The 25,765-nt window shown below is 41.2% G+C and overlaps 1 protein-coding gene across 26 annotated transcripts in view; it reads left to right on the top strand.

The window, feature by feature from the left end:
- Nucleotides 1–547: 547 nt before the first annotated feature.
- ppfia1 (PTPRF interacting protein alpha 1) overlaps nt 548–25,765 on the top strand; it is a 44,324-nt gene continuing 19,106 nt past the window's right edge. For 16 of the 26 annotated variants that reach the window (XM_085769538.1, XM_085769556.1, XM_085769547.1 and 13 more), the window contains exons 1-9: nt 548–1,604; nt 3,322–3,591; nt 18,954–19,055; nt 19,986–20,150; nt 20,292–20,366; nt 21,934–22,035; nt 22,635–22,868; nt 23,014–23,160; nt 23,650–23,784. In XM_085769538.1, coding sequence (XP_085625664.1) covers nt 3,322–3,591; nt 18,954–19,055; nt 19,986–20,150; nt 20,292–20,366; nt 21,934–22,035; nt 22,635–22,868; nt 23,014–23,160; nt 23,650–23,784 — 1,230 coding nt within the window. In that variant the 5' untranslated portion in view covers nt 548–1,604. Of the gene's footprint in view, nt 1,605–3,321; nt 3,592–18,953; nt 19,056–19,985; nt 20,151–20,291; nt 20,367–21,933; nt 22,036–22,634; nt 22,869–23,013; nt 23,161–23,649; nt 23,785–25,208; nt 25,251–25,765 lie in introns of all 26 variants that reach the window. The other 10 variants (XM_085769471.1, XM_085769488.1, XM_085769479.1 and 7 more) reach the window with 1 other exon arrangement.

Genomic DNA, 25,765 nt, shown 5'->3' with positions numbered 1-25,765 from the left:
CACGAACCACCTCTTGAAGATCTCTGCTAGTCAGTCTTTTTATACACTTTCTTTGTGTTGATGTGTAGCTGCGCCACAAGATGGCGCCACTGTTCTCTTAATTAAGAATACATTGACATGTATTGTTTTGTCAGCAGTTTCATCTGCTCCAGCTGAATGTAGGTCACTCAATGAAATAGTTAAATTTTTGTGACTCTGTTAATTAGGCTGCTACATAAAATGAAGATGAAGTCAATGGGTGGTCGCCTAAACTAAATAAATATAAAATGCAATATGAAATCAAATTGTAACATGTAGCCTAGGTAAAGTTTTCATTCAATATGTTGTTGCATTGAACTGATCTATCTTCAAAAATTCTGGGAAAAGGTTTATGATAGTATGACATCACATAGTTAAAACTTTGGATATTGGGGAAAGAAAATAAAACTTTTTCTGTGTAAATGTGCTGTTACCTGTGAGAGCAATCAGAGCAGCGGCTGGTCGTCCCCCTTCCTCCTGTTGCCGACCTGGGACGCGCTCCCTTCCCGTGGACTACCAGGCTAATGAGAGGCGCTAGCGACGCGGAGCCCACCATTGGCTGTCCCGACTGCCGAGGCTGGCAGGCAGTGGCGACAGGGAAGGACCGGACCGACGGACCTTTTGGTGGAAATACCGAGAGAACACCAGCAACTCGGACGGAAACGAAGGGAATATAAGTTTTTATTTGCGTGTTGGATCGTTCAGACGGACCACAAGCTCACTATCGCTGAGTGTCGGCTGGAAGTTTTCGCTCCGTGGTGTTGGTGACGCGACTTCACCGAATCGACGGGGAGCTAACGTTAGCCGATGTGCTAACGTTTACTTGATAGATTAATCATTTCAACGGAGCTTTGGAGTTTTATTTCAGGGTTTTAAACCTATTTTTTAGTATCCTCAGTAATGTAAGATAACTGTGTATGATATATTTTATCGTGTTGTCTACTTTTATACACACTAGAGCGTATCCTTAGATAACTGCCTGACGTTATCTAAGCTAAGTTAGTATATGAAACTAGCAGGCGTTAGCCACCTAGCTGGCTAGAAGCTAACGTTTAAACTGACTTAAAGCCAAAGATCTCTGCTCCAAATTAGCTACCGCTAGCAAAGGCTACAACTGTTTCCACGTCACCTAACTGTATCGACACATGTCTACCTGTTGTGTAATGTTATTTCCACCGAGTTTGACTTAATGTTTGAGGATGGATGTTTGTTTTGAAAAACAAAGATAAGACACTTTACTTCCAAATCCAGATATGCCATCATCGAGTCACCAGCTTACTTGATGCTAGCTTGCTAACGTTGGGTTAGCCGGCCAAACTTGGAGTACTGCCCCCTGCTCACTTTACGTGGGTTTCGCTTTGAGGCCTTTAGGAAATTATCAATTTTTTCACCGGGGATACATTTTTCACAGCCTTAATACTTCCCAGCCCCCGAAAGGAATTTACATGTTCTGAATGACTCTATATATTTCTAAGCTTGACAAGGTTGTGACATAAAATTGGAGTACCTGGACTTTGTTTACATTTACTTGGCATCGCAAAATATCGTGGACTACAAGACATTGGGAAAAACGGTTCTCTTCAAAGGTGAGCTGTAAACGCATGTGAAAAATGAGTACATGTGAGCTTAGGTTCGAGTATTGAGTTTGAAGTTTCCAATGTATTATCAGATGTGTTGTGTGTGTGATTGAATTACAGTGAGCATCAGTGATTGAACTGTGAATGGAAGTACTCCATACTGAACTGATCTTCCCGTTACATAGGGACCCTTAGTACACAACTACAAGATCAAAGGTTAAAAATTGATCGTGTTGATGCCAATAAATGCCATCATCAATGCCCGTGTTACATCCCTCAGCCGTCTGTCTTCAGAGGCTTGAAGTGTCCGGCCTCCAGATCTTTGTCTGTCATTTTTACTCTTTGACGTATGTCCTGTCCATGCTGCTAAATTACACTGGACCCACCATCTGTCACTCTCGTGGATGCTGAGTGACCCTCCCCCTCACAAACATTGTTGAGCCTGAGTGGCTTGACCTCGATATGCAGCGTTGGTTTTGTATTTTTCTCTTGATAAATTAGGTTAAGTTTGACTCCTTCCAACAGAAATAATGTTTAACCCAAATAACGTACATTACATATTTGCAGTTAATTAAAGCTGGCAGGTACTTTTGTTTGGATAATTTGCATGAACTAAGTATGATCCATCTCATTTCATCACACAGGGATGTTACTGGAAGATACAGTTGAGTGTAACACACCGAACTGAGCACAGTGTTTTCTGAAAGCAAACAGCTTTTGTCTTATCTAGTGATGCAAAGAATATGATGAAGGGGTTGCTCTGGCTGCTACTTATTTCCACTTGTTCCAATTTGTAAATTGTTGTTCCTTGTAGGTATGTTAAATCCAGCTCACATGATTCTTGGCTTTTTGTCTAGCAGTCTGTCTACAGGACCTAAGCCCCTCAGTGTGGAGAGTGGTTCTAATTCCTCAGACCTCTCTACCCAGCTGCTGTTAGATCCAGCGATACTCAACAAACCTCAGACAACACAGCTTTGATTTGGCTCTGTTTTCCATCTAGTCAATAACTTCTCATAGTGGAAAATGCTTTGGTGTCTGTCTCCAATGTATGCAGATTAAATCACCTTGGAGGTCCACTTATAGGTTTGCCCACCATCCTCTGTTTCATCTCTAATCTGTCACATTTTTGCCAACGAATACTGAACAACATTTATACATCTTAACATCAGATTTAAAGCCACTTCCTTTTACATTGTTGATATGTATTGGTCAGAAGCTGCATATTCAAATTCACTCATCATTTTGAAAAACCTGCCACCTTAGCTTTGCTTAGGCAGGTGTATTATTCTGTTACCAAATTTGTTTTGTGACTAAGACATAAATGCAGATTTGTGTTTTATTGAGTAGAAATTCCAGGTGTCTCTAACATTTTCATTTGGCTTTGCAATGAATGAAGTTTTGTTAGTGGCTCTGAAGAAAAAACATTTTTTTTTCCAAAAACAAAATCTGGGTTTTGCGGAATAATCTATAGACCATATTGCAAATAGTTCTCACTGTTATAGGTTTTTCTAATTTTGATTGGCAGAAGACCATTTGTGTAAGTTGATCCTTTTTAAGTGTATGTATGGATAGAGGATTTAGCCCATAGCCATTCAAATGAATATGTTACAGCTCGTAATGTGCCTGTGCTCACAGTTCAATACTTGTCCTGTTCTCTACCCCCCTTCCCCACCCTTCTCTTCCTTCATCCCTCAAACTACTACTTTACCTACTGTCATGGTTGTAGATGATGTGCGAAGTTATGCCCACCATCAGCGAGGCTGAAGGGCCTGGCGGGGGAGGCAGCAGCGGTCGACGGGGGTCTGGTTCACCACTGCAGTCGGACTCAGAGGGTCACTTTGAGTCGCTGATGGTGTCCATGCTGGAGGAGAGGGATCGTCTTCTGGAGACTCTGAGAGAGACTCAGGAAAACCTGGGCTTGACTCAGGGCAAACTACATGAAGTCAGCCATGAAAGGGACTCGCTGCAGAGACAACTTAACACTGCCCTGCCTCAGGTAAGTCAGAAAGAGCCTTTTCTCCACTATCACCAGAAACAGCCCACCATGTTGGACCTGTTGATAATAGACAGCTGTCAACTTGCTTCTCACTGACAGAAAAAAATTTAACTGCATGAAGTCTGCTGTATCGCATCAAATAATTTACCGGATAAAAGTTCAGTGTCACTCATATGTCTGGCTATCTGTACACTCACCCTCCTCTGATAGTCTGTTTGACGGTAGATTGGCTAAATGATAACATCAGTTAAAACATCATTAGCATTTAATGAACTCCCATCCCTGGTAGAAATCTCATTTTAGCAGCTTCAGACTCCTGCCTGATCCGTACAGACAGACGGCCAACCCGAGCCTCACCCTCATCACTGTGTGTGTCAACCTGAATGAGGGGGTATCACTTTAGTAGGAAAACAACAGTGTCCTGTGAAGCACCTTTCTTGCCTGGGGTCCTTGCAGCTCTGGAAGCTCAAGTGGCAGTTCCTCTTTTGTATGACAGCCCTAACAGATCTTTGGCTCCCGCAGTGGACAAAGTGAGCCCATAGTCTGGCATGATTTTGTGAGTTGTAAGGTTGACTGACTGCAAGGTGCAATGGAGTGTGCACAAAGGCAAATTAAGTCCACGGTGACATGCTATAAGCTATTTTATCATGACTAGAGATCATTTTTCCTGAGTAGTTTAGATTAAGATGGCACAATCACCATCATTATTTGAGATGATCTGGAGTTTGTAAATTGTTTTGAAAGTCAAATTTTAAATAAGTGAAGATGATGAAATAAGCCGTGAAGAAGAAGATGAATAATGTAATGTCTGCAGTAATCAAAAAATATTTCATCCTACTCCTAACAAATTGTAATGCAGAGTGATACCACGTGTTTGTATATGAAGTAAATTGTATTTGTATGCAATTGTAATACAATGGCTCCTGTTTTTGCCATTTGTATAATGTGGAGAGGGGATCTTGATCCCAGCCTCGTCCATCTGCTTGCAGGTCTCTGTTGTAGTATTGACTCATGTTTCTACCCTCTCTGTGGTCTTAAATTTAAAACAAAGGGATCAAGTTTCCAGCTTTTAATGATGCATAAGAGGCTGGTAATCAGTTAAGGGTTGTTGTAGTTTTGGTTGAGCTGACATCCAGTTTAGTAAGTCGCCATGGCGTTCAACTCACATTTTATTAAAATGTGTGTGGAGGTGGGGTGGGGGCCGGAGAGGCATGCATGACTGTAAGTGATTAGAGCTCAGAATATGACGGATCACTGTGTTCAAAGCAGAAAGGTCTGTGGACTGTGAGGGGCCAATGCATGAAGAAGACAAAGCTGAGATAGATGCAGATAGATGCTCTAACTCACTGTATCTGGACTTTCCTGGAATATCACAGAGTAAGAAGTGATGTTAAACACATTTGTGGGATGCCAGGGCTGTTTCTCTGCTGCTCTGTGTTGTGCAGCCAGGAAAAGCACATCCCAAGTCAAACATTCAGATACTGTGTTAGGACCCTGAGTTGTTAACGTAGTGCAGAGCAAATATATGGTGTTCAAGATGTAAAAGTAAAGCATTGTCATCAGTAGGATTAACACAAGCTTGTGTGTTTATGGATGTTGAATTATTGCAGTATTGAAGATTTACTACATGCAGCGTGTTTAAGTAAGACTCAGACGCCACCAGGCTTTGCATACATGGCAAACTGTTATTCTATTAATTCTTCTGTTCACACATACAGTTAATAGTGAGGACAAGTTTTAAATACAACCTGTTAGAAATACATAAATTACATTTATAAAATTATTTCTTAAAGGAGTCAGTCCTGTAACAAAGTGAGTTCATACATGTGCATTTCTGTGTGTGCATGCACGCTGCTGCTTATGTTCCTGTGGTGCTGTCAGCTGATCACCTGGCTATCTGCAAAATCTCCTCGGATTTGTATTTGGAAGCAAAATAAATCCAGCTGTTAAAAAAGTTGACTCATTTTTGATGCATTAAAAAGTTTTAAGTAAATAATTAAGAAGGGAGACGCACACACATATAGTGGCATGTGGTATTACTGGTCATATGCATGTTTGTTTGTTTGTGTGTGTGTGTAGCAGTGACTATTACTTTGTTTTGAATGAGGGTGTATTTAAAAAAAGGTTGCCTGAATGGAGTCTAATTTGTAGTGATACAGGCACTTAAACAAAGATGCAGAGGAGGACACATGCAGATGTGGATTAATTTTAGGAACCATGATACAGTGAATGTAAATGGATATTGTGAAAGAGTCTTGAGCCAAACTGGAGTTTGAATACGATCACAGTCTCCCTCTGCAACCCTTCCCTCGTGGTCCATCTTTCACACTGAACTGACGCCAGCCAGCCATGCATGCAAGTAGATTGTATCTAAACAAAAGGCTACGCTGTTGTGTAGATGTGTGATATAGTTATGTAAACAGGTCCTAGCTGATATGTAGCCTCTATTTGGAATAATAGAGGGTTGTCATGTTTACTAGTATTGCAGTATGGCCAAGTGCAACATCCAAATCGCCATGGTAAAATGTGTCACATCTGTGCATTGTCAGCACCATAAGTGGTGTCTTGCTACAGAAGCACTCTGGCCAACAAATCATATTCTCAGATACATAAAGAGACATGTCTTTTTGGTACAAGACCCACCAAGAATCACATCATCGATTTTATGTTTTTGGGAAATGGAAAGCAAACTTGATCATTTGCACTGACATAGCCATTGTAACAACTGCCCACGTATTAGCAGAAGAAGCAGTTTTGCATACCATGCAGCCCTAGTGTTCAGAACCGATGAGCAGATCCAAAAGTGTACTTTTTAGAGCTACTTGGTACTTCTTCTTATTGGAACAGAACTTCCAATTGACCACAATTGAACTCAAGTCTAATGTTTTTCCGCAAAATCTCCCTTTAATGTGTTTTACAGATTTGAGATCACACTGAAAGCTCTTCTCAAAATGTTAAAAAAAGTTTTGTTGCATGTTTTGGTTTTCTATTGCTGGGGTGCTGCTTGTTCTGTTTACTCTAACTAGATCTAGGTTTCTGCCAGCCTTTTGTTTACGTGCTCTATAGAGGAGAGAAGAAGGAACGTGTTCACTTCAAGCTGACCAGAGACTCCTCTGAAATGATGTTGCATTATGTTGGTGTTGGAGAGAGTCTAGGTCTTCAGGCTGGAGTAGGTAGGTGAAGGGGAGGTGAAATGTTCTCCCTTGTTCCCTCCCCCCTGGTGAGATACCCTTCTACTGGAATGCACAAACATTCCAGGGCAGCTTGCTCACAAGTCGACGGCTTTCTCAAACTGAGTCGTACCCTGTTGGATGGTGCTTATTGTTTTCTTTTTGTCTTCTTTTTTTGGTCTATGCGTTATGTGCACAGGCCAACTCAGTCCGATGCTCCATCAATCAAATATTGTCGTGTGGAGAGTTCATTGACACCAGTTGGGTAGTCCAGTTTTAGGGCCCACATGTTGCGGTAAAGTAAATGTCAGAGCTTCTGTGTCAGCCGACGCTCGTAATAGTTTTGCTTGAAGTGGGCATTACTGGGTGTGTTGTTTGTCTGCCGGCAGTGAAGATCCAGCTGTGTTGTACAACTGTGGTGAAGGTTGTTTAGGCAGTGGGAGAGGTAGAAGTGGTGCTGTTGGCTACACACTCCATGTTCTTTCATATGTTACTCCCACACACTTGTAGAAGAACGAAGGTACCAATCAAAACAACAAAAGACTTAGTTGCTGTGACCAGATTGCACCATCAGCAAGTTCAGAGGGAGTGAAATGAGGGAACTGTAAATCTGGTGGTGATTAATGCATTAATTAAAAACAAGTAGATGCTTATCTGCATATCACATCTGCAACTGTATTGTATTGCGGATTGTTACCCAGCATAAATGAAAATGTACCTTTTTATAAGACATTGATATGATTTATTTTATTTTTGGTGCGAAGGCTGACCTCCTGCCAGTTGCACAGTAGTACATCAGCTTCCTGCCCCGCTTGATACTGTCAACTAGAAATGCTAAAATGGTGTTAGTGGCCAATCAGACAAGAAATGACTCTGCATTAAGGCTGTTGCTTCAAGTACCATTTGAGGTTGTTTTGGGTAATAGATCATCCAGCCAGCCTGTTACTCTGAGGAATAATTGTTTCTTTTAGAGGGATGTCTCCTCACTGTTTTTGTCTGCCTTTTGTTCTCAAGGGTTTTAAATGCACTGCACTGTACTGTAAGTTGATTTGCAATGTCAGTGGGTTTGAAGGCTTATTTGATGCAAAACACTGCACAACAGAAAGGCATCAAGACACAATTTTACATCTTTCTCCTTCACAATCATGGATTCCAGTACAGATACATAACAACATATCACACTAAAGTAAGAAGTGCAAGTAATCGACAGAAATTTTGTGTGCTTCTATTATTGTGATTTTTCAACTGCTTTGTCTGTAAATCCTTTAAAATTTAAATCAAAGTAGGTACGTCAAGTCAGATAAGTATTTAAACATGAAAATCTACTTAATGAACAGTTAAATAGCTAAAAATATTCTGTTTTCCATCTGGTTGAGACTATTGTGCAAGATAAGAAACTGTTTAATGCAATAACAGTCAAAAAGAGGAAGAAAAAATAAGCAGACCTCCGTTTTCAGAGTGCTTTGGCAAATATTTCATATGCAAATAAACTCTGACACATTTTTATTAGGGATGTACACGGTTACCCGAGTACTGGAGTACCCGAGTAGGCAGTTTGCTAATCGGTTATGAATTATTATCCGGTTAACCTTAAAAAATGGCATGTTAGAGCGCAGTCTAGTGTTGTGACGTTCACCAACGAACCGATTCTGTTGAACGGCTCGTTAACATGAACGATGGGAACCGAGTCGCAGCTGGGAACCGTTCCTTTTTGTTCTTCTTTTTTTTTACATCTCTGTGTGTTCATAACAGTCAATTGAAGCTGCTCCACCGGCCACGTAAGTGGCGTGCACCTGCACGGGCGTCGTTGTGTTGCACAGCTGGTCTATTTTATTTCCTCAATGCGCAGCTATGCAGCCCTCCAACAGGTATAAACTACATACTGTCACGTCCTGGTCGCGCCACGTCCGTGCCTGTTCCCAGTGTAGCTACACTTCCCCTGTTACATGGGGAGGAATGCAGACCAGCTGCGGTGCTTATTAGATATGCAAATGGAAAATGACACTACCTGAGTTGTGCATGCTGCCTTCACTTGAGTGATCCAGAAAAAAAAAAAAAACAGAAACACGAATGCCCCTGCCTCAGAGAGCAGAGCAGCTGCAGCGTCTTAATATTTATGATGAATCCATTTCAGACCTTAAAATCTAGTCCACACATGAGGTTATAATCAGTATTTCAGAATAATTCAAACTCAGATATTAGTGGGATATGTAATTTTGTTATTTTGTTCCAAATCTCACCCCATTATTTCCGAGATAAAATAAGTTACCACCAGGCTGGCTTCTTAAAACTTAATAAATATAAAAATCAGTCAAATGAGCCAGTTTTTTGAACGGCTCTTTGAAAGGAACGGCTCACCAAGATCCGGCTCCCCTCAAAGAGCCATAAATCCCATCTCTAGCGCAGTCTAGCGTCAGATCAAACTACATAATCATGCCATGGTTCGGCTTTTTGTAGTGTTAAACAGTTTCGGATCAAGCAACATGATATCTTGCGGTGTAGCATTTTTGGATCGAACCTCGAACTTTCAGACCTTTTACAAGAATCTGTATCGTTCCCTCGGCATAAGCCGCCGGGAGGGAGACGACAGGTGTCATCAAGTCTGTTAGAAAATCGTCTTTCAGTTTACAAACATTCTGAAACATTCCCAGTTATTTCCTGAGACGATGCGAGGCAGAGAGAAGCGTAGTCGCCAAAATGTAGTGTGGACTAATAAATAAGCACCGCTAATGACTGAGGGGAAAAAAAAAAAAGGTTTTCTCCTCCGAGGCAGCCGGCGCATTTATGCCCCGGCATAAAGATGCACATATGCCCCATATGCATCTTAAACTCCAGTCTCTACTCTTATTATCCACCTGATATTTTGTCTGACGACGCTGTGTGTCAGTAATGCGGACTGTGTGACGGACAGAGTGCATTTATGCCCCGGCTGCACTCTGTCCGTCAGACATGACGTCATTTTATTTTTATTAAAGTAATCAGTTACCCGGGTAAGACCAGGTTAGGTTACTCGGTTAGAAAATTGCTCGAAATACCCATCCCTAATTTTTATGCAGCAAAAGTCAAAATTCACTCTTTATGTCATGTAACTTGAATGTGATAGAGTGAGATGATGCTGCATTCAATACACCTCGTAAACACGGGTCAAACCCGTCCTGTACTGGTTGAAAATGGGACGCGCTATTTAATCCTCTGACATGATGGGTGAGAACCCTTACTCCAATGTGGCTCTCCCCACATCACTCCTCAGAGTTATTATTATTATTCCTCAGAGTAACAGGATCTATTACTCAAACCAACCTCAAATGGTACTTGAAGCAACAGCCTTAAGGCAGAGACATACTATGTTGCACTGTACAGCCCTATGTGATATGTAATTCTGGGAGTTTTGGCATAATTCAGATTTTGCAGTGTTAAGGTGCTGATTTATTTAAATCCACAAATCCATCAGTTATCTCTCTTACGGACATCAGATCCTGAATCTCAAATAACTTCCTGATGCTGAAAGATGATAAAACTGTAGTAGTGGTGTTTCTCTGGGTTTGCACGTTGTAATCTGAGAACATTTTTCCTAAATCACATCAGTCAGAATCTGTTCAGGAATCAGGAATATCACTAACATTAGATGTTTGTATCACTCAGTGATGCACAAAGTCCCGTCCATGCCTCTGTCTCTCCCCATCAAGATGACTAACTCATTATTAGCTGGACTGCCCCAGAAATCAGTCAACCTTGTGCAACACACTGCAGCCAAAGCTTTTACAAGAGCTACAAATTATGAGCACGTTGGCCCTGTTCTTGCCTCTTTGCACTGGTTATCTGTTTTTCAGAACTGACTTTCAAATCATTGCTTGTCTGTGGGGTATCAAATCCACCAGGCTTATTGTGGAGCCCTTACCCCCACCCTGTCCTATATATTTATTTGTTTATTTGATTTTTAATACTTCTGTGTGCTTTTTGTTTATACACATTATAAACTTGACATATAAACATGCTTCATAAGTAAAGGATTATAGTGGAACTTTGCTCCTTATTTTGAAGGAGCCAATTGACCACACAAACCAAATTTGATATTCCAGTCTGTGGCACAATGACATGAATTGAGAGTGCACAGTGGCAAGGCAGATACAAAGGCTGACTTGTTCCAACCAGTGACATGAAAGTGACGGAGTGCAAGTGTTGTCTTTTGCCAAATTTGAGCTGAATTAGTAACATAAAAGGAAATGGATAGAAGATGTGAGGGAAGGCGGTGCTCCTCTGTTTAGTTTGGCGCAAAAGCCGAATGCTTTCTGCTGTCACCTCCCTACAACCTTTACCAAGCATCCTACAACCAGTGTTAGCTAAAACACTTATCTTCAATGAGGAATTACTCTGTGATTCCTAAATTCCTGTATAACTCACTGTCTCGTGCTTTACTTACGCTAATCAACATACAAAATTGTTAAAACCGAATTTTTCATGGGAGTGTAAGTTCCAATTTATTTCCAAATTACTTCTTGGAAAGAAGCATTGGTACCAAGGTAAAAATAGTAAGTGATCTGTTGCTACCCTTCCAGTTATTTCTTAATGCTGGCTGAGCACAAGCTACAGCCATTTATTCAGGGTAGCAAAAGTAGGATAGGATTAAATCAGATGTCTATATTTCATGACCACAATGCAGCAGTCCAGTCAAATTCATATAGATTCATACAACTCAACATTTTTATTTTGCTAACCCCCTCAGAACTCGACTTTGGCCTTCTCTGCCACCCTGTCATCTCACCTGTCAATCTCTGATGGTTTTCCAAACTACAGTGAACACTAGGGATGTAATGGTACACACAAGTCACAGTTCGGTACGGGTTCAGTACAACAGACACCAAAAATGTGAACCTAAAAACCATCTTCTGTAAAAGTCAGGGATGCAAACAGCGCACCGAAAAGCGCAACTCGCTCTTTTCATGACCAATTAGGTGACTTGTTCGAGTTTTTGTTTGGGGGTGGGGGTCTCACCGTCTCAGCTCGGGTCAGTAAAATGTTTTTCTAACAGGCTGACAGTGACAATCACGTGAAACTGAGGCAAACTCATTCATTGTTGCCTCTGATTATACTGATAACAGCCTACCTCCAATGTAGATGCGCGACATGCGCGCTCGTTACCCAAAGCGGCGAGTAGCCGCGTGCATTCGGTGCGACAACGACAGCATTTTTTCCCCCAAGTGCATGTCCGTGGAGCTGTGCGCCGCGGACACGCACGGTTCCCTACATACGTTGCTGTGTCAGGCAGCTGTTTCCCCACGGAGCTCTGCCCCGTTTCAGAGGTGAAGGAAATGGAAAGACGTCGCCTCCGTGATGTAGAATGTGTTCAATTCAAAAAGTGAAACTAAAATTCATTATCTCCTAAATTGAAATATTGCAAAGGAATTTTTTTTTAAGCATTTTTAATATAGAAATGTTGGCCTTCTGAAAACTATGTCCATCTATATGCACTCAATACTTGGTTGGGGTTGAACTTGAACGCTTTCCTGTTAAGGCGGCCGCCTTAACAGGAAAGTGCTGCGGGAAACCCTGAATTATTTGTTAATGGTGAGACCCCCCCCCCTCGCGCCAGACAATTCCCCTCTTTTTTGGTCCTGACCCGTTTGCATCCCTGAAAAGTAAAAAATCAATAAAATAAGTCAAGTCAGGATTTATTTGTAAAGCACATTTTAAAACTACAGCAGTCAACCAAAGTATTGCACATGGGTAGGTACAGAGTTAATAACATAAAACAAGTGTGTTAGGAATGTAATAATACCATAAAAACACCCTGGTACTGCCAACTGGCAGCTATTATGAAAAAAAAGAGAAACTAACATCAATGTCAATGTCATCAATGTCTTTTTTTTTTACACAGTTAATGTATATGCGGGCTATATGCTAGTTGCTTCAATTATGTTTTTGGTCCTGTCTGTGTTCATGTCAAGAGGCTTAAAAGCAGCAGGGATAAGTTGCTGAACACAAGTTGTCTTTTTCCTTGCACCAGTGATTGACATATCGGGGTGATGCTGTCTTATATGTGTTAACATGTTTGATGCGACGCACCGCACATCCGTGAAACATTGCTGACGGTCTGGCCGACCACTCGTGTGCCGTCGCCATTGTGTCATTCACTCAGAAGCCAAAGTGTTGCCACATGGGTGATATAAGTGAGGTGGTAGGCTCCTTATACAGTCTATGCTCCAACTAGAGAGTATTTTTGCTCTCGTCACTTATCTTCTTCGTCTGTTATGACGGTTGCTGGCAGCTTTTAGGCTCATTACCGCCACTACTACAAATTATGGATACTCGGCTTGCACCTAAAATACACTAAAACCTTTACAGGTGAAGTTGATTTAATTCTCTAACGAGGTGATTAACCACAAAAATCATAAGTGTCTGATCCTGTTCTGGTTCAATGACAGTTTGTACTGAAAGGGTCCTGTTCATCATTCTGTTCACATTTTTGACATCATGAGACCAAGACGACACCTAACAATCCATCAACAGTACCTTCGTTTAGATTCTAAGAGTTTTAAATTGTTTTCTTTAATAATTAACAATAAAATAGAAAAATAAAATTACAAAAAACAAACAAACAAACAATTGTTTATATCCTCAGTGCAAATTCAAGCAACTTTCAAAGACAACATCAACAAAATAGACATTGACTCAACCATTACCAATTATGCTCTAAGAAAAGAAAACAAAAAAAGGCACAAGAAATCACTGCAGTACTGTCTCTCAGTGCTGTCAGTGTTTTGGGGTCAGACATAAGCCTGCTGCACAGGTGACACTGGTTGTCTTCACAGAGCCATTATCACTTGCTTCGGTCTAAGGGTGTAACACAGGTAGTGTTTAGGTCGACCCAGTTGAACCGGGTGCAGTCTGTTTGGGTAAGTGTGCACACGGCCGCACCCGGGTGCACACCAGCCTGGTGTACGCCACAAGTTGGAGCTAAGTTTCTTTTTTTTTAACAATCGAAAGTCACGTAAACATTCAAACACTGTGTCTTTTTCTGGTCAGTCGTCCGAGCCCCGTTCACATTTTCTTTCAAGGGAACATTTATTTTCTTTTTTACTGGCTGCAGGGTTGACGTGTTGTGACTGAGTTACTCCAATGCATGTTCTTATGCTGTGTGCATCAACCTAACCTGGTGTGGCTCTATTACAGCCACATGATTGACGGCTTAACATCTGGTGAAGAATTGTACCCGAAGGAAGCAATATGGTCATTTGTTACATCTTATGTGCAACAAGACGGGATATATCGAGTACATTTAATAATGATACATTTTGTTTGTATAGCCCTTTTCAAAATACTCAAAGTTGCTTGATTTGATATGTCACCCCCAGCTAATATAAATAGATAAAGCATCAAGTATCGAGGATTCTCTAAAATCCTCGTGGCATGCGTCAATAGGGAGACCACAGCATCTTTTAACAACACAGTCAGGATAGTTATGAATGCATTTGCCTCTTTGTGATGTGTATTGGACAACATGGTTGTGACAGAAGGAAGTCAAATGTTGATGCAGCGTTTTGATGGACATTAGTTGAGGAAAAGAGGTGGTGCAAACCAGCGTTCATTAGCTCCTCCTTTACGTAGATTGACTTTTTCTCCCTGCCAGTGTGTGTTAGCGCAGCAGGCTAAACAGCTCTGAATAGAAGCCATTGTGGTGCCTAATTAGTTTTTGACGGTGAGTCCTCCTCCAGGAGAACAGATGCCCTCTGCACAGTGTCAGATTTCAGCACACGCTATAAGCTTTTAAGAACGGCTAAAGTCATTATGTAGGAGGGAGGCCTATTGGTTCTGATCTCAGCTCCAAATACAGCACAGTCTGACGATGGCACAGTGTTGGAAAGACGAAGAGATTATTCTATAGCGTCTGTTGCCGTCCCGTGAGATATTGACACATTTTTGAGAATCAATGAAGTATACCTGTACTTTCAAGTGTTAAACAAAATGATCCCACAGTGATGGTAGAGATGATGTTGTGTGCTTTCATAACTGAAACTACCAAATACTATTTACGTACGTCAAGTACTGTATGCTACTCTTTGACATTTTTGTCACACACAGACAGGATTCTCAAGGTTTAAGATTTATTTCACATTTGAGAACATTAATACATTTCAGTCGGTTGTTCAGTAGTATGGTATTTATGTTGTGTATGATTCAAGAAGCATTATATAGTCTCCTTGAATTTTATTTTTTACTACACTATGTAGAATCTGTATTTTCTTCAAACTTGGGACTAGGAAAGTTTACAGTTTTATATGTTACTATGAATGAATATAAGATGACAATGAACAAGATTAAAAAATAAAAATAAAGAATTCATTCACATACAGATAGAATCTTTGAGAATCTTTTGAAAGTAAATGACAACATCTTTCCAAATAATTCTTATTGATAATCTACATTCTTAAGGGGTAAAATGTATGCTTTGTTGAAACGGGCAGATTTCTTCATAGTGGTATACAATAATACAGATGCTTAATGTGCCAGGATGTTCTTCAACCTAAAGCTGAATGCTGAAACAACTGCACGAGTACACTTATCCCTGAAAAGCTTTTGTGTGTTCTCTGTGTTTTGGTACACTGTTCCTTTAATAGGTTGGCACACATATTCATGTACCCCCCCCCCCCCTCCTAATCCCCTCCCCTGTTTCGAAGGCTTAAGCCCTTTTCAGATAGGATGCGGTGTGCGCAGGCTGCGCACAGCTTCCCATTCAATGTGTATGTGTTGCGCGCTGCAAGCGTGCCTTTGGTCCGCGCAGAGCGGAGAGGCGCACTATGCTCACGCATGCCGCTCTTGCGCAGAAGTTGAGCCAGACTCAACTTGGGCGCAGCTTGTACGCTGTATCCTGCAGTGCGCATGGTAAACACTGCGTTCTAGACTGAAAAGGGCTTCGTAGAGTAGCTCAGTCCACGTCTTACCAGCATGTCACTCATCTACTGAGCCAGATACCAGTGTCCCTGCTGTAGGGAGAAATGGGATCAGGCTTAAATGCAGGTGGCTGTATTCACATGTGTACAAGCCTCATGTGTGAGGATCAAATTCTTCGATGTGGATCTACAATAACTGCTGAGTTCATTGATTAATTGATTTGTTGTTGTGTTCATTTTCAGTTATTTTCAAGCAAAAACTCTAAATGGTCACTGGTTAAAGCTTATTAAACCATAAACACTGAGTAATGTCCCGGCTGTCATTCATTTGGTGTCATTAATACCGTAAAATTCGGAATGTAAATCACACTGGAATGTAAGTCGCAGTATATTTTTGGGGGTCTCAAACTGGGGAAACAAGGTTTTCTATGCCTATTTAAAAAAAAAAAAAAAAAAAACATTATACAACTTATTCCACAAGTCTCCAACATGAAGTTTCTGTGCTGCATTGTAGCGCTTGTTATTTTAAATTTAAAAAAGAAATAGAGATTGCAGGGTAATTTGAATAGGCTACTGTACATTTAGTGCAATATAGCGCACGTGTGTGTGTGTGTGTGCACTTTAGAGAGAGACTGAGTCCAGCAGGAGGAGGGGCTGACTGACAGAGATGAGAGACGGTGAAACAGTGTTAAAAAAAAACACAACAATAAGATTATTTTCTGTGAGAGACTATGGCGGACCTAGAGCACTGGAAAAGAGAGTAACGACACGCATTGGTTCAATGGAAGCGCCTCCTGATGGAGGAATATGGGTATTGCAAAAGCGCCCAAGAACTGACATCTCTGCATTGTTGGTGAATGAGCAAGTGTGGTATTTTCAATAATTTAAGAACATTTATAGATCACCCATGTTAATAGCATCATTGAGGATCCTTTACAGATAAATATTAACACATAGGCGAGTAAAAAAAAATAGTTGTCTACATTAATGTTTCAATCTACATTTTGTAATAAACAAATTATAAGTTTAATTTGATATGACCAAGACACCTAAAAACAAAAACACGGCCGTTTTCATCAATTTACAAGCAAGTGGGCAACACACATACATTGGAGTGAATGAATTTTCTGGGCGCTTTTGCAATACCCATATCCTGCCACTCGGGGCGCAAAACCCTTACCACGGGAGTCAATGGTGGTGTCGTTACTCTCTTTTCCAGTGCTCTAGGCGGACCCAAACGAGTCTTGTTAATTAATCGGGGAAAAAAAACAAAAAACTCCCGCGTAGTTGTATGTGGATACAGAACACATCACCGTTTACACCGTTTACACCATTTACACCGGTCACAACGCGTCCATGACCACCTCCGGAGGTGGTTTGGCCGATCGGATCACTGTACTTTCATGTGGTCAAGCTCCATCTGATTGCAATCTGATCACTGAAAACACGGTGTAAACGGGGTTGAAATTTACCTTGGTCTATAGGTCTAGTGATTTATACACCGAATTTTACGGTATGTAGAATAATACCAATGAAATGATTCATCATCTGCCGAAAAGTCAATGCATCAAATGGTTTGATAGCCACTGAGCCCTGTGTGAGTGTTTTTCTATCGTTTAATTTCCTACACTTAAATCACTTAATTGCATTTCCATCATGTAAGTTTACAACCAAGTACAGAATTCTCCCTCTTTTCTGTGTGTGTTTAAATGATGAGTCGAGGAACATTAGAGGAAAAGAGGAGGTTTCATAAATGGTGGGAGAGCCTCGGAGAGATCTTAAGGTTGCTGCATAAGTCAACCTCAGCGCCTGCTCTGGAATGTAGGAAGTAAGCCACTCTGTAATTACCCTGGGCCCGCCTATCATGGTCTGTCATTGGCTAGCAGAGAGTGGAGACCTTGGTCGGAGCCAATAGAGGACTCCTTCCTTGCTCCTTTAGCAGAGCGGAATCTGTGCCAGTCGCTGGAAAAGCTCAGAGGCTGGAGTGAAGGGAAGGGAGAATAGTTGTGGTAGTGACTGAAAAGAACGATCAGTTCCAGAAGCCCACCACCCCCACCCCTCCCATCCATCCAGCCCCTACGCACACACACATCTCCCACCCTCTGAAACGTAGGAAGAAGGCCTCGCCACTCAGGGTGCTTGTGCTACAGGGCAAAAAATCAGGATGGCACATTCTTTAGATCCAACCATGCATGTAATTCTTAAAAGCAGTGTGTGTATTAGTGTGTGTGTGTGTGTATGTGCATGCAACTGCATTTGTTTGAGGAGAACCAGAGCAAGACATCGGAGTAATTTGAGGTTTATTAAAACAAGTCTGGTTACATTTATAGTAGTATAATGTAATCTCATATGTCTCCCGGAGGTATCTCTGATAGAGCTCCACCATCTTTCCTCTGTACTCTTCCCAATATTGACCTCTGTCATCATTGGTTTCCTCGGGTCGAATCTGTGTTAAGTCAGTGCCGACAGAATCTCTGCTGGACTATCACAGCTGATGGAAAGCACAAAGGAGTTAGTTGCATAGCTTACATGCAGGAAATGGTTGTTGTCTCCACCTCCATTGTTTCAGATGTAAACATGACCTTTGAGTTGTACTGTAGGTGGGTTTTGCTGCAGTGGCAAAGGAGACAGGACAGTAGTGTCACTGTCAGATTTAATGTTGGGTGAACTGCTACCTGATGACACCATCAAAAACAATAATATAATGTGATTTTAGTGGTACTTCTCCACCAGCTGTGAATAAATGTATCAGTGATGAAAAATGTCCTTTGATCTTATGATGATTTGAACTGGACCAATAAACAATGTTAATGACATTACGGTAGTGTATATATATATATATATATATATATATATATATATATATATATATATATATATATATATATATATATATATATATATATATATATATACATACATATACATATATATATATATATATATATATATATATATATATTTTCATAAATGTAAAAGTATTAAACAGTAATTTTCTCCAACAGTAGGTAGGGAGGTCTGTGTCTGACTGGAAACACAAACGGGCAGCAATATTTATGCCCTAGCCACTCAAAAATATACAACACCAGTGTTGCTTGGTGAGAGACGACCTAAGGTGTTTGTTGTGTCATCAGTCTGACAATACTTTTGCTGCAGAGGATTTAGAAGCCTCAGATATGTAAGCTTCTGGCCTCCACAATACTACCAGTTGTCATTTTTTTCTCAAGTGCAGCATCCTAAGACAATAACTGGGCTTAGTAATTAGCAGTTACATGTTACTGTATTTGTCCCTTTTCTATTCTAGGAGTTTGCTGCACTAACAAAGGAGGTGAACGTGTGCCGGGAACAGCTTCTGGAGAAAGAGGAGGAGATCGCAGAGCTGAAGGCAGAGAGAAACAACACACGGGTTAGTAGTATCACAACATACACATCCAAGCAGGACACAGTCTTCACCATGCACCAGTGATGGGCACAGTTTGTTTGATTTGTGTTCTCCTCTAGAAAACCCTGTCAGAGAGAAGTGTTTCTGTTTAGTGTATAGATGGTTGTCATAACACCAGCTGACAAGAGGTTTTCTGTCCTCCCATCCTAACCGTTGTCACAAGTTATGGGTGCTCTGCAAATTTCCCATTTACCAAAATATTTCAGCCACTGACAATAAATTTCACTGCAGACAGCCAGAGAAGTGTGTGTGCTGAGAAGAGCCAGGACTGTATATCAATGTGTGTGTTGTTAGTCCTATCATTGGCTGTGACCTCCTCACTCCCAGTTTCTCCTGTATAGAAAAACGTGTTGCTTTTTATATCTGTAACATATCTGAGGATGGTCGACAAGGTGAAAGCATCAGTCTGCCATACAAGAATTTTTTTATTTCAAAATAGTTCATCTTTATCTACAGTTGTATTACTTCATTTGGATCCCTGTTAGCCACTACCAAGGTATCAACTAATCTTTCTGGGCTTCACTCAAGTAAACATTATTGTAATGCAAACACTAATGTAAGTTGAAGTCAAGGACAGAAAATGGAAGTTAAAAATAACAAATACAAAGTAAAACTATTAAACACGCTAATCAATAACAAGTATCCACACTCAACAGCAATAACACCACCAGAAGCAGAATGCACTGTGACTGCAGAAACTGGCATCCTCCCATGTACTTTTTATTACTTGTGGAAAAAAGCAGCTGTGTGGTAGGATAGACTTCTGGGTGCTGTTTCTTCCTTGTGCTCATTGGTTTACTCGGTAGAAAATGATATTTCAAATGATGAGCAATGTGAGCCGATGGAGTCTCTAACCTTTTAACCCCAGTAACAATGTCTCTTGTGTGTGTGCAGCTCCTGTTGGAGCACTTGGAGTGCTTAGTGTCCCGCCACGAGCGCAGCCTGAGGATGACGGTGGTGAAGAGGCAGGCTCAGTCACCAGCAGGTGTCTCGAGTGAAGTGGAGGTCCTCAAAGCCCTAAAGTCACTTTTTGAACACCACAAAGCCCTTGACGAGAAGGTACAGCTGTGTTACTGGTTCTGAGTGAATGAATTTGGCGTCTGTAAGTGTCAAAATATATTTTGACATTGCTGGACAAAGAAAGGGAGAGGGCGAGAAAGGTCTGTGTAGCTAATTCATATTTGTTTCACTGGTTTTTAGGTAAGAGAGAGACTACGTGTCGCCTTGGAAAGATGCAGTGCATTGGAGGAACAGCTCACCATCTCTCACAAAGAAGTAAGCAAACACAACTTCCAATCAACTGAACAGAGATGAACTCAAGTCCAGCCTCTAATTCGTCACCAATGCAACACTTTCAAGTTTCCAAGTTGTCAGAATAACTAAAAACATCCAAACTTAACTATGTTTAAGTGACAGGGATATATATGCTGGAACAGTCATGACTTCAGATCACCTATTACAATTACCAAAATATTTCAGCCACTGACAATAAATTTCACTGCAGACAGCCAGAGAAGTGTGTGTGCTGAGAAGAGCCAGGACTGTATACCAATGTGTGTGTTGTTAGTCCTATCATTGGCTGTGACCTCTTCACTCCCAGTTTCTCCTGTATAGAAAAACGTGTTGCTTTTTATATCTGTAACATATCTGAGGACGGTCGACAAGGTGAAAGCATCAGTCTGTCATACAAAAAATCATTATTTCAAAATAGTTCATCTTCATCTACAGTCATGACTTCAGATCACCTACCTTGCCTCAAATGCAGTTTGTTCGCCAGGTGACTGATACATTTAGGCTTAGATTTAACATCCAGATAAACATTCACTAATTCAACCACAGAGAAAATACAGTAAGTAGTTTTGTGCAGTCTTGAACCTGGTTACCATTGTGTTTTAATTCCATCATCTAAACCAGTAGGTCAAAAGTGAAAAAAAACTACAAAAAATATTGCTCACTTCACGCACTGACTGATAAATTCATCCGTGTCATTTAGCTTCCATAATCTGAATGGTAAACTTGTTTGCTGTGCGGCTTTTACAGTCAAATATACTGTCTGATCTTCCTTTTTTTTCCTTTTTTTTTAGTTTTTCATCAAATTAGTTTAGGATTACAGCAGCGAAGTAGACAGCGCACTGATGGAAACCTACAAAATGATGACAAAAATACTTGAATATAAATTATATAATATGTACACTCGAATACTTTTTATGTTATAGTACTACTAGACATTTTAGTTAGATGGTATTGAATTGTATTTGTAACTGTATGTGTATTAACACACAATCTAAGAAAGAGACTCACTCAACTCTAAAGTCTACACATGTGCACATGCATGTAAAGGGAGGACGAGTCATGAGTTCACTGTGTATTGAATGGGATTAAGATTGACAAAAGGCCCAGAGGATCGTGTGGAAGTGTCCTAGATTTCCTCTCTGCTTCATGCTACAGTCATCTTTTGTTCCTTGGAATCAGCCTGCGACCACACACACACACAAACACATAAAATCAACCACTTGCCATGCTTTTATTAGGAACCTTACCTCCTAGGCAATTCAGCTTTTTGCTGTTTTGTTTTTCCACGGTTTGGCCATTTGGTACAGAGACATTCATCCATGTAGTGTATCCATGCGTGTGTGCAACCAGAACAGTTGTGGTTTGAACACAGCTTTGGACACACACTCACACACATCACACACATAGGGAATACATCACAAATGATTAAACGGTAGCAGCAAACCAGTTTAGTGCCCTTGGTTTAGCGGTTAACCAAAGCTCTGTTACTTGGTTATCACTTGCAAATGAATGACTCCATTGATAAGGTGTTGACGGGTGTTTTCTCCAGTTGGCATACCTCAGGGAGCAGGGCAGCATGAAGAGAGGGCTGGCAGATGGAACCAGTGAGGTCAACCACAACTCTGAAAACACACCAAGCACTAATGGCAAGGTGAGGTTACTCAACAGCATGTGCAGAATGATGTGTGTGGAAGCCTAGTGGGAGATGAGGCCAAGGTGGCTTATGTGTCACAAGTGCCTACCATCTGTTCAGTTAATGAAGTCAAATCATAATTGATGGCATTAATTCAGGGTATGTGTGATGTAATTTACTGTATTATGTTGTAATGTGAACATTCTGACCTGAAACCTGATGAAAACATAAGAAAGAGTAGGTCAAACAAACTGCAATATGGATTTCTGTCCTGGTATGCACTGATTATTTCTGCTATTTCATCTGCATACATGCACAGACAAGATGCAAATTCTGGAAGAGGAGTGCTGGTGGAAAAAGTCTGGGTTATTGCCAGCAGCTTGTTCTGCAGCAAGTCTCTGCTTAAGATAATAAAACTCTGGCCTCAGTTATTCTGAGTGGTTGAGCAGCAGGTGTTGCATGAAAATAAGCAAATCAAATCTATCTGTTGTATGAGTCTCCTGATAGTTATCTGTGTAATAGGTTTGTTCAATTGTGGTTTTAGCAGCAATTTAACTTGGGCGAGTTGAGTCCTGCATGTTTTTTGTATCTAACACTGTTAATTAATTTACCCGCAGCGGTCCTCGGATGGCTCACTGAGCCAGGAGGAGGAGTCGGGACCTGGGTTTGGGAAGGTCGGCGAGCTCCAGGAAGTGGTGGACCGTCAGATGGCCGATCTGGGCCAAATGAAGGAGCGCATGGCCGCCATGTCGTCACGCATCAGTGAGCTAGAGGAAGACCTCGACACAGCCAGAAAGGACCTCATCAAGTCCGAAGACATGAACACACGGCTACAAAGAGACCTGAGAGAGGTAGGGAGGGTGGGAAATGTTTTCGGCACAAAGGTGTCTCAAAGTAAAATCTAGGGAGCCCTTTTTTTAGATGCAGCTATTTAATCATATTTCAACCATAATGGTAGAAGACACTCATGCCAGTCTTGCTTTTATGTGCGTTTAGTCTGTGGCTCAGAAGGAAGACATGGAGGAGAGGATCACCACCCTGGAGAAGCGCTACCTGGCAGCTCAGCGGGAGGCTACCTCCGTCCACGACCTCAACGACAAGCTGGAGAACGAAGTGGCCAACAAGGAGTCCCTCTTCAGACAAGTAGGCCCCATGCTCTTTGAATGAATTGTCAAAAAAAAAAAATCCCTTTGTTTGCGATTGGTGCTTCAGTCTTCAAGTTGTGTGCCAGCAGGAATTGCCTGCAGTTTCTCTTTGGCAGTTTTCAGATTCCTGCTAATGAATTCCCTCTGTATTCACACACTGACCGGCGCAGCATGCTCTGAATGGGAAGCCTCGAAGACACTGGCTTGTCTCTTTACATGTACTCACTGAGATGGAGATGTCTCTTTTCTCTTTTCTTGTGGGTTTTGTCTGTCTTTGTGCCATCATGAATGCTCTCTTCCTCACTTCCTTCCCTCCCCACCCTGACCCGTACCCACTGCCCGTCTCACTTTGTCTCGCTCTTTTTCTCTCACCACTCTCTGCACCTTGTGGAACTGAAAGCCAACCCTGAGGCTAGCACACAACACAGAAGAGTCTTCAACATGCTTGCTAATGACTTTTTCTGTCCCGTTTGTTTGTTTGTTGCAGTCTGAGGACAGAAGCCGACAGCTCCAGGAGAAGCTGGAGTTGGCTGAGCAGAAGCTGCAGCAGACCATCCGCAAGGCAGAGACTCTGCCGGAGGTGGAAGCTGAGTTAGCTCAGAGAGTCGCTGCCCTCACAAAGGTATCATCACCAGTTCACTGCCCTGTGTACCATTTAACCATTCAACTTTGACATAATAAAGTGTCAATCATCATTCAGAGGTCCTTGAAAATCCCAAGCCTTCATATGTGGAAAAACTGCAAATATAGCAGCACACATAATACAATCGCGGCTATTAGATAAGTTCCTTTACAGTGAAACAGCTAGGAGCTCCCAGAGGAAGCTACCGTGGAAGCCATTGTTTATGTTACTCCAAATATCCACAGAGACCTATTTTTAGACCTTTGGCCCATGTTTTTATCCATTTATAGTTTTAGCCTTTGTCTTGGACAACACTTACTGCTGCTGAACTTTCACTAACATCTTTGCCCCTCTTTAGCAGTAATACATTCACTTTTTGAAGCGGTACATTTCCATTTCACTTTTCCGGTATTCTGCATGCATGCATTTAACTGAAGAGTTGAATGAGTGCACAGCTGAAGGCAGGGTTTTACAAATACACACAGGTCTAGTATCAGGGATTGAAGGACATGCTCCCCTGAAAAAATGTTAAATTCTCCTTATCTACACACAGTATGTCTATAAAGACACAAGAACAAAAGCTGTAAACTGTACCATGTAAAAATGTGCCTTAAACATACAATATATTTATACAATGATACAATGATATAATATTAGGCCATTATTAAGGCCATTGAGTCTAAGTCAGTCTGACGGTCAAGGAATGGAATTAATGGTAACTAAGTTAATTCAGTTCGGTTAAGTGAACCTAACCAGCTGGTATCATGATAAATGGCCACTGTTGGAATAGAGCATAGTCAAACAGGAGCTTCAGGTTTATGATGTGATATGCTGATTTAGTTATTGTAGCATTTAGACAATACATTAACTGTACATTAAGTTTTCTTTTTTTTCTTTTAATTGTTTACTTATATCACCTGTGTGTGTCCAAAGCCATTTCCCCCCATGCATTTATAATGACCCTCACTCTAGAGCTTAAGCCACATGCTGATATATAGATAATGACAGAGAGACAGACATGTTTCGAAAGCCTTGGTATGTTTTATATCGCCTCCGCACAGTTTCCAAGGCATCATCATGAAGGATCCAGTCCTCCTTCCACTCAACTTGGTGGAGAATTTGGTACAATTACTCCATCATCAACCTCAGTCTATAACATCCATCAGTGTATTATTCTCTTCTAACACAGCATGTTGTCTGCCTGTCCACATGCTCTGTCTTGGAATTGAAGTGGCAACAATTCTCTTAAGTCCCTTTAAGTGTGTTGTCTTATTTTCTCCATTTAGCCACTGTGCTAATTGTTCTCATGTTAAACCAACACTATTCTCTCCTCTGTCTCTGTCTGTCTGTCTGTCTGTCTGTCCATCTGCCTGCCATGCTGTTTATGTGTGGTCTTCCTGCCACCTCCTTATCAAACCCCCTAGTGTGTTCTGTGTGGCTCTAAAAGCTCTAAGACTCAGAAGAAGGTAGACCAGATTTATTCGCAAAACTAGACCTGTCCGTTTAGATGCTGGAATACAACGCTTGACTCAAGCTCTGTTTCTGAACTTAACCAGAGCTGTACAAAATAATGGCAATTAGAAATACTGAAGAAAAAGCAATCTGATCTGCTTTCCTTGATTCATTATTGGTGTTTTATCCTGTACGAGACAAGTGCCTGGTTAAGTGCAGTACCGGACTAGATCTAAACATGGTAGTATCTTATGAAGCCTGACACCTGCTGCTGACCTCTCTTCCTCAGTCAGCCTGTGTGTTCTGCTTTGTGCCGGTGAAAGTTAATCAATCCTTCATGTTCGTACCTCTCCCCCCCTTTTTTTTTCACTCAAACACAGAAAACTCTAATGTTTAGTGTCCAACACAAACAGGAAGTGCCAGCTGATTTGCTCAAAGACTTTTAGAGACCCTGCCCAGTAGAGCTGCTAGAAAACTGGAACAGGAAGTGTCGCAGAGAAATATTTACCACTCTATTGACTCTTCCATG

This window comes from Trachurus japonicus, chromosome 3, assembly GCF_045865225.1.
Source record: "Trachurus japonicus isolate A0001 chromosome 3, Traja_1.0".
In the NCBI taxonomy this organism is placed as follows: domain Eukaryota; kingdom Metazoa; phylum Chordata; class Actinopteri; order Carangiformes; family Carangidae; genus Trachurus; species Trachurus japonicus.
The sequence above is the reverse complement of the archived record's forward strand: the minus strand, read 5'-3'. Positions and strand labels throughout refer to the sequence as shown.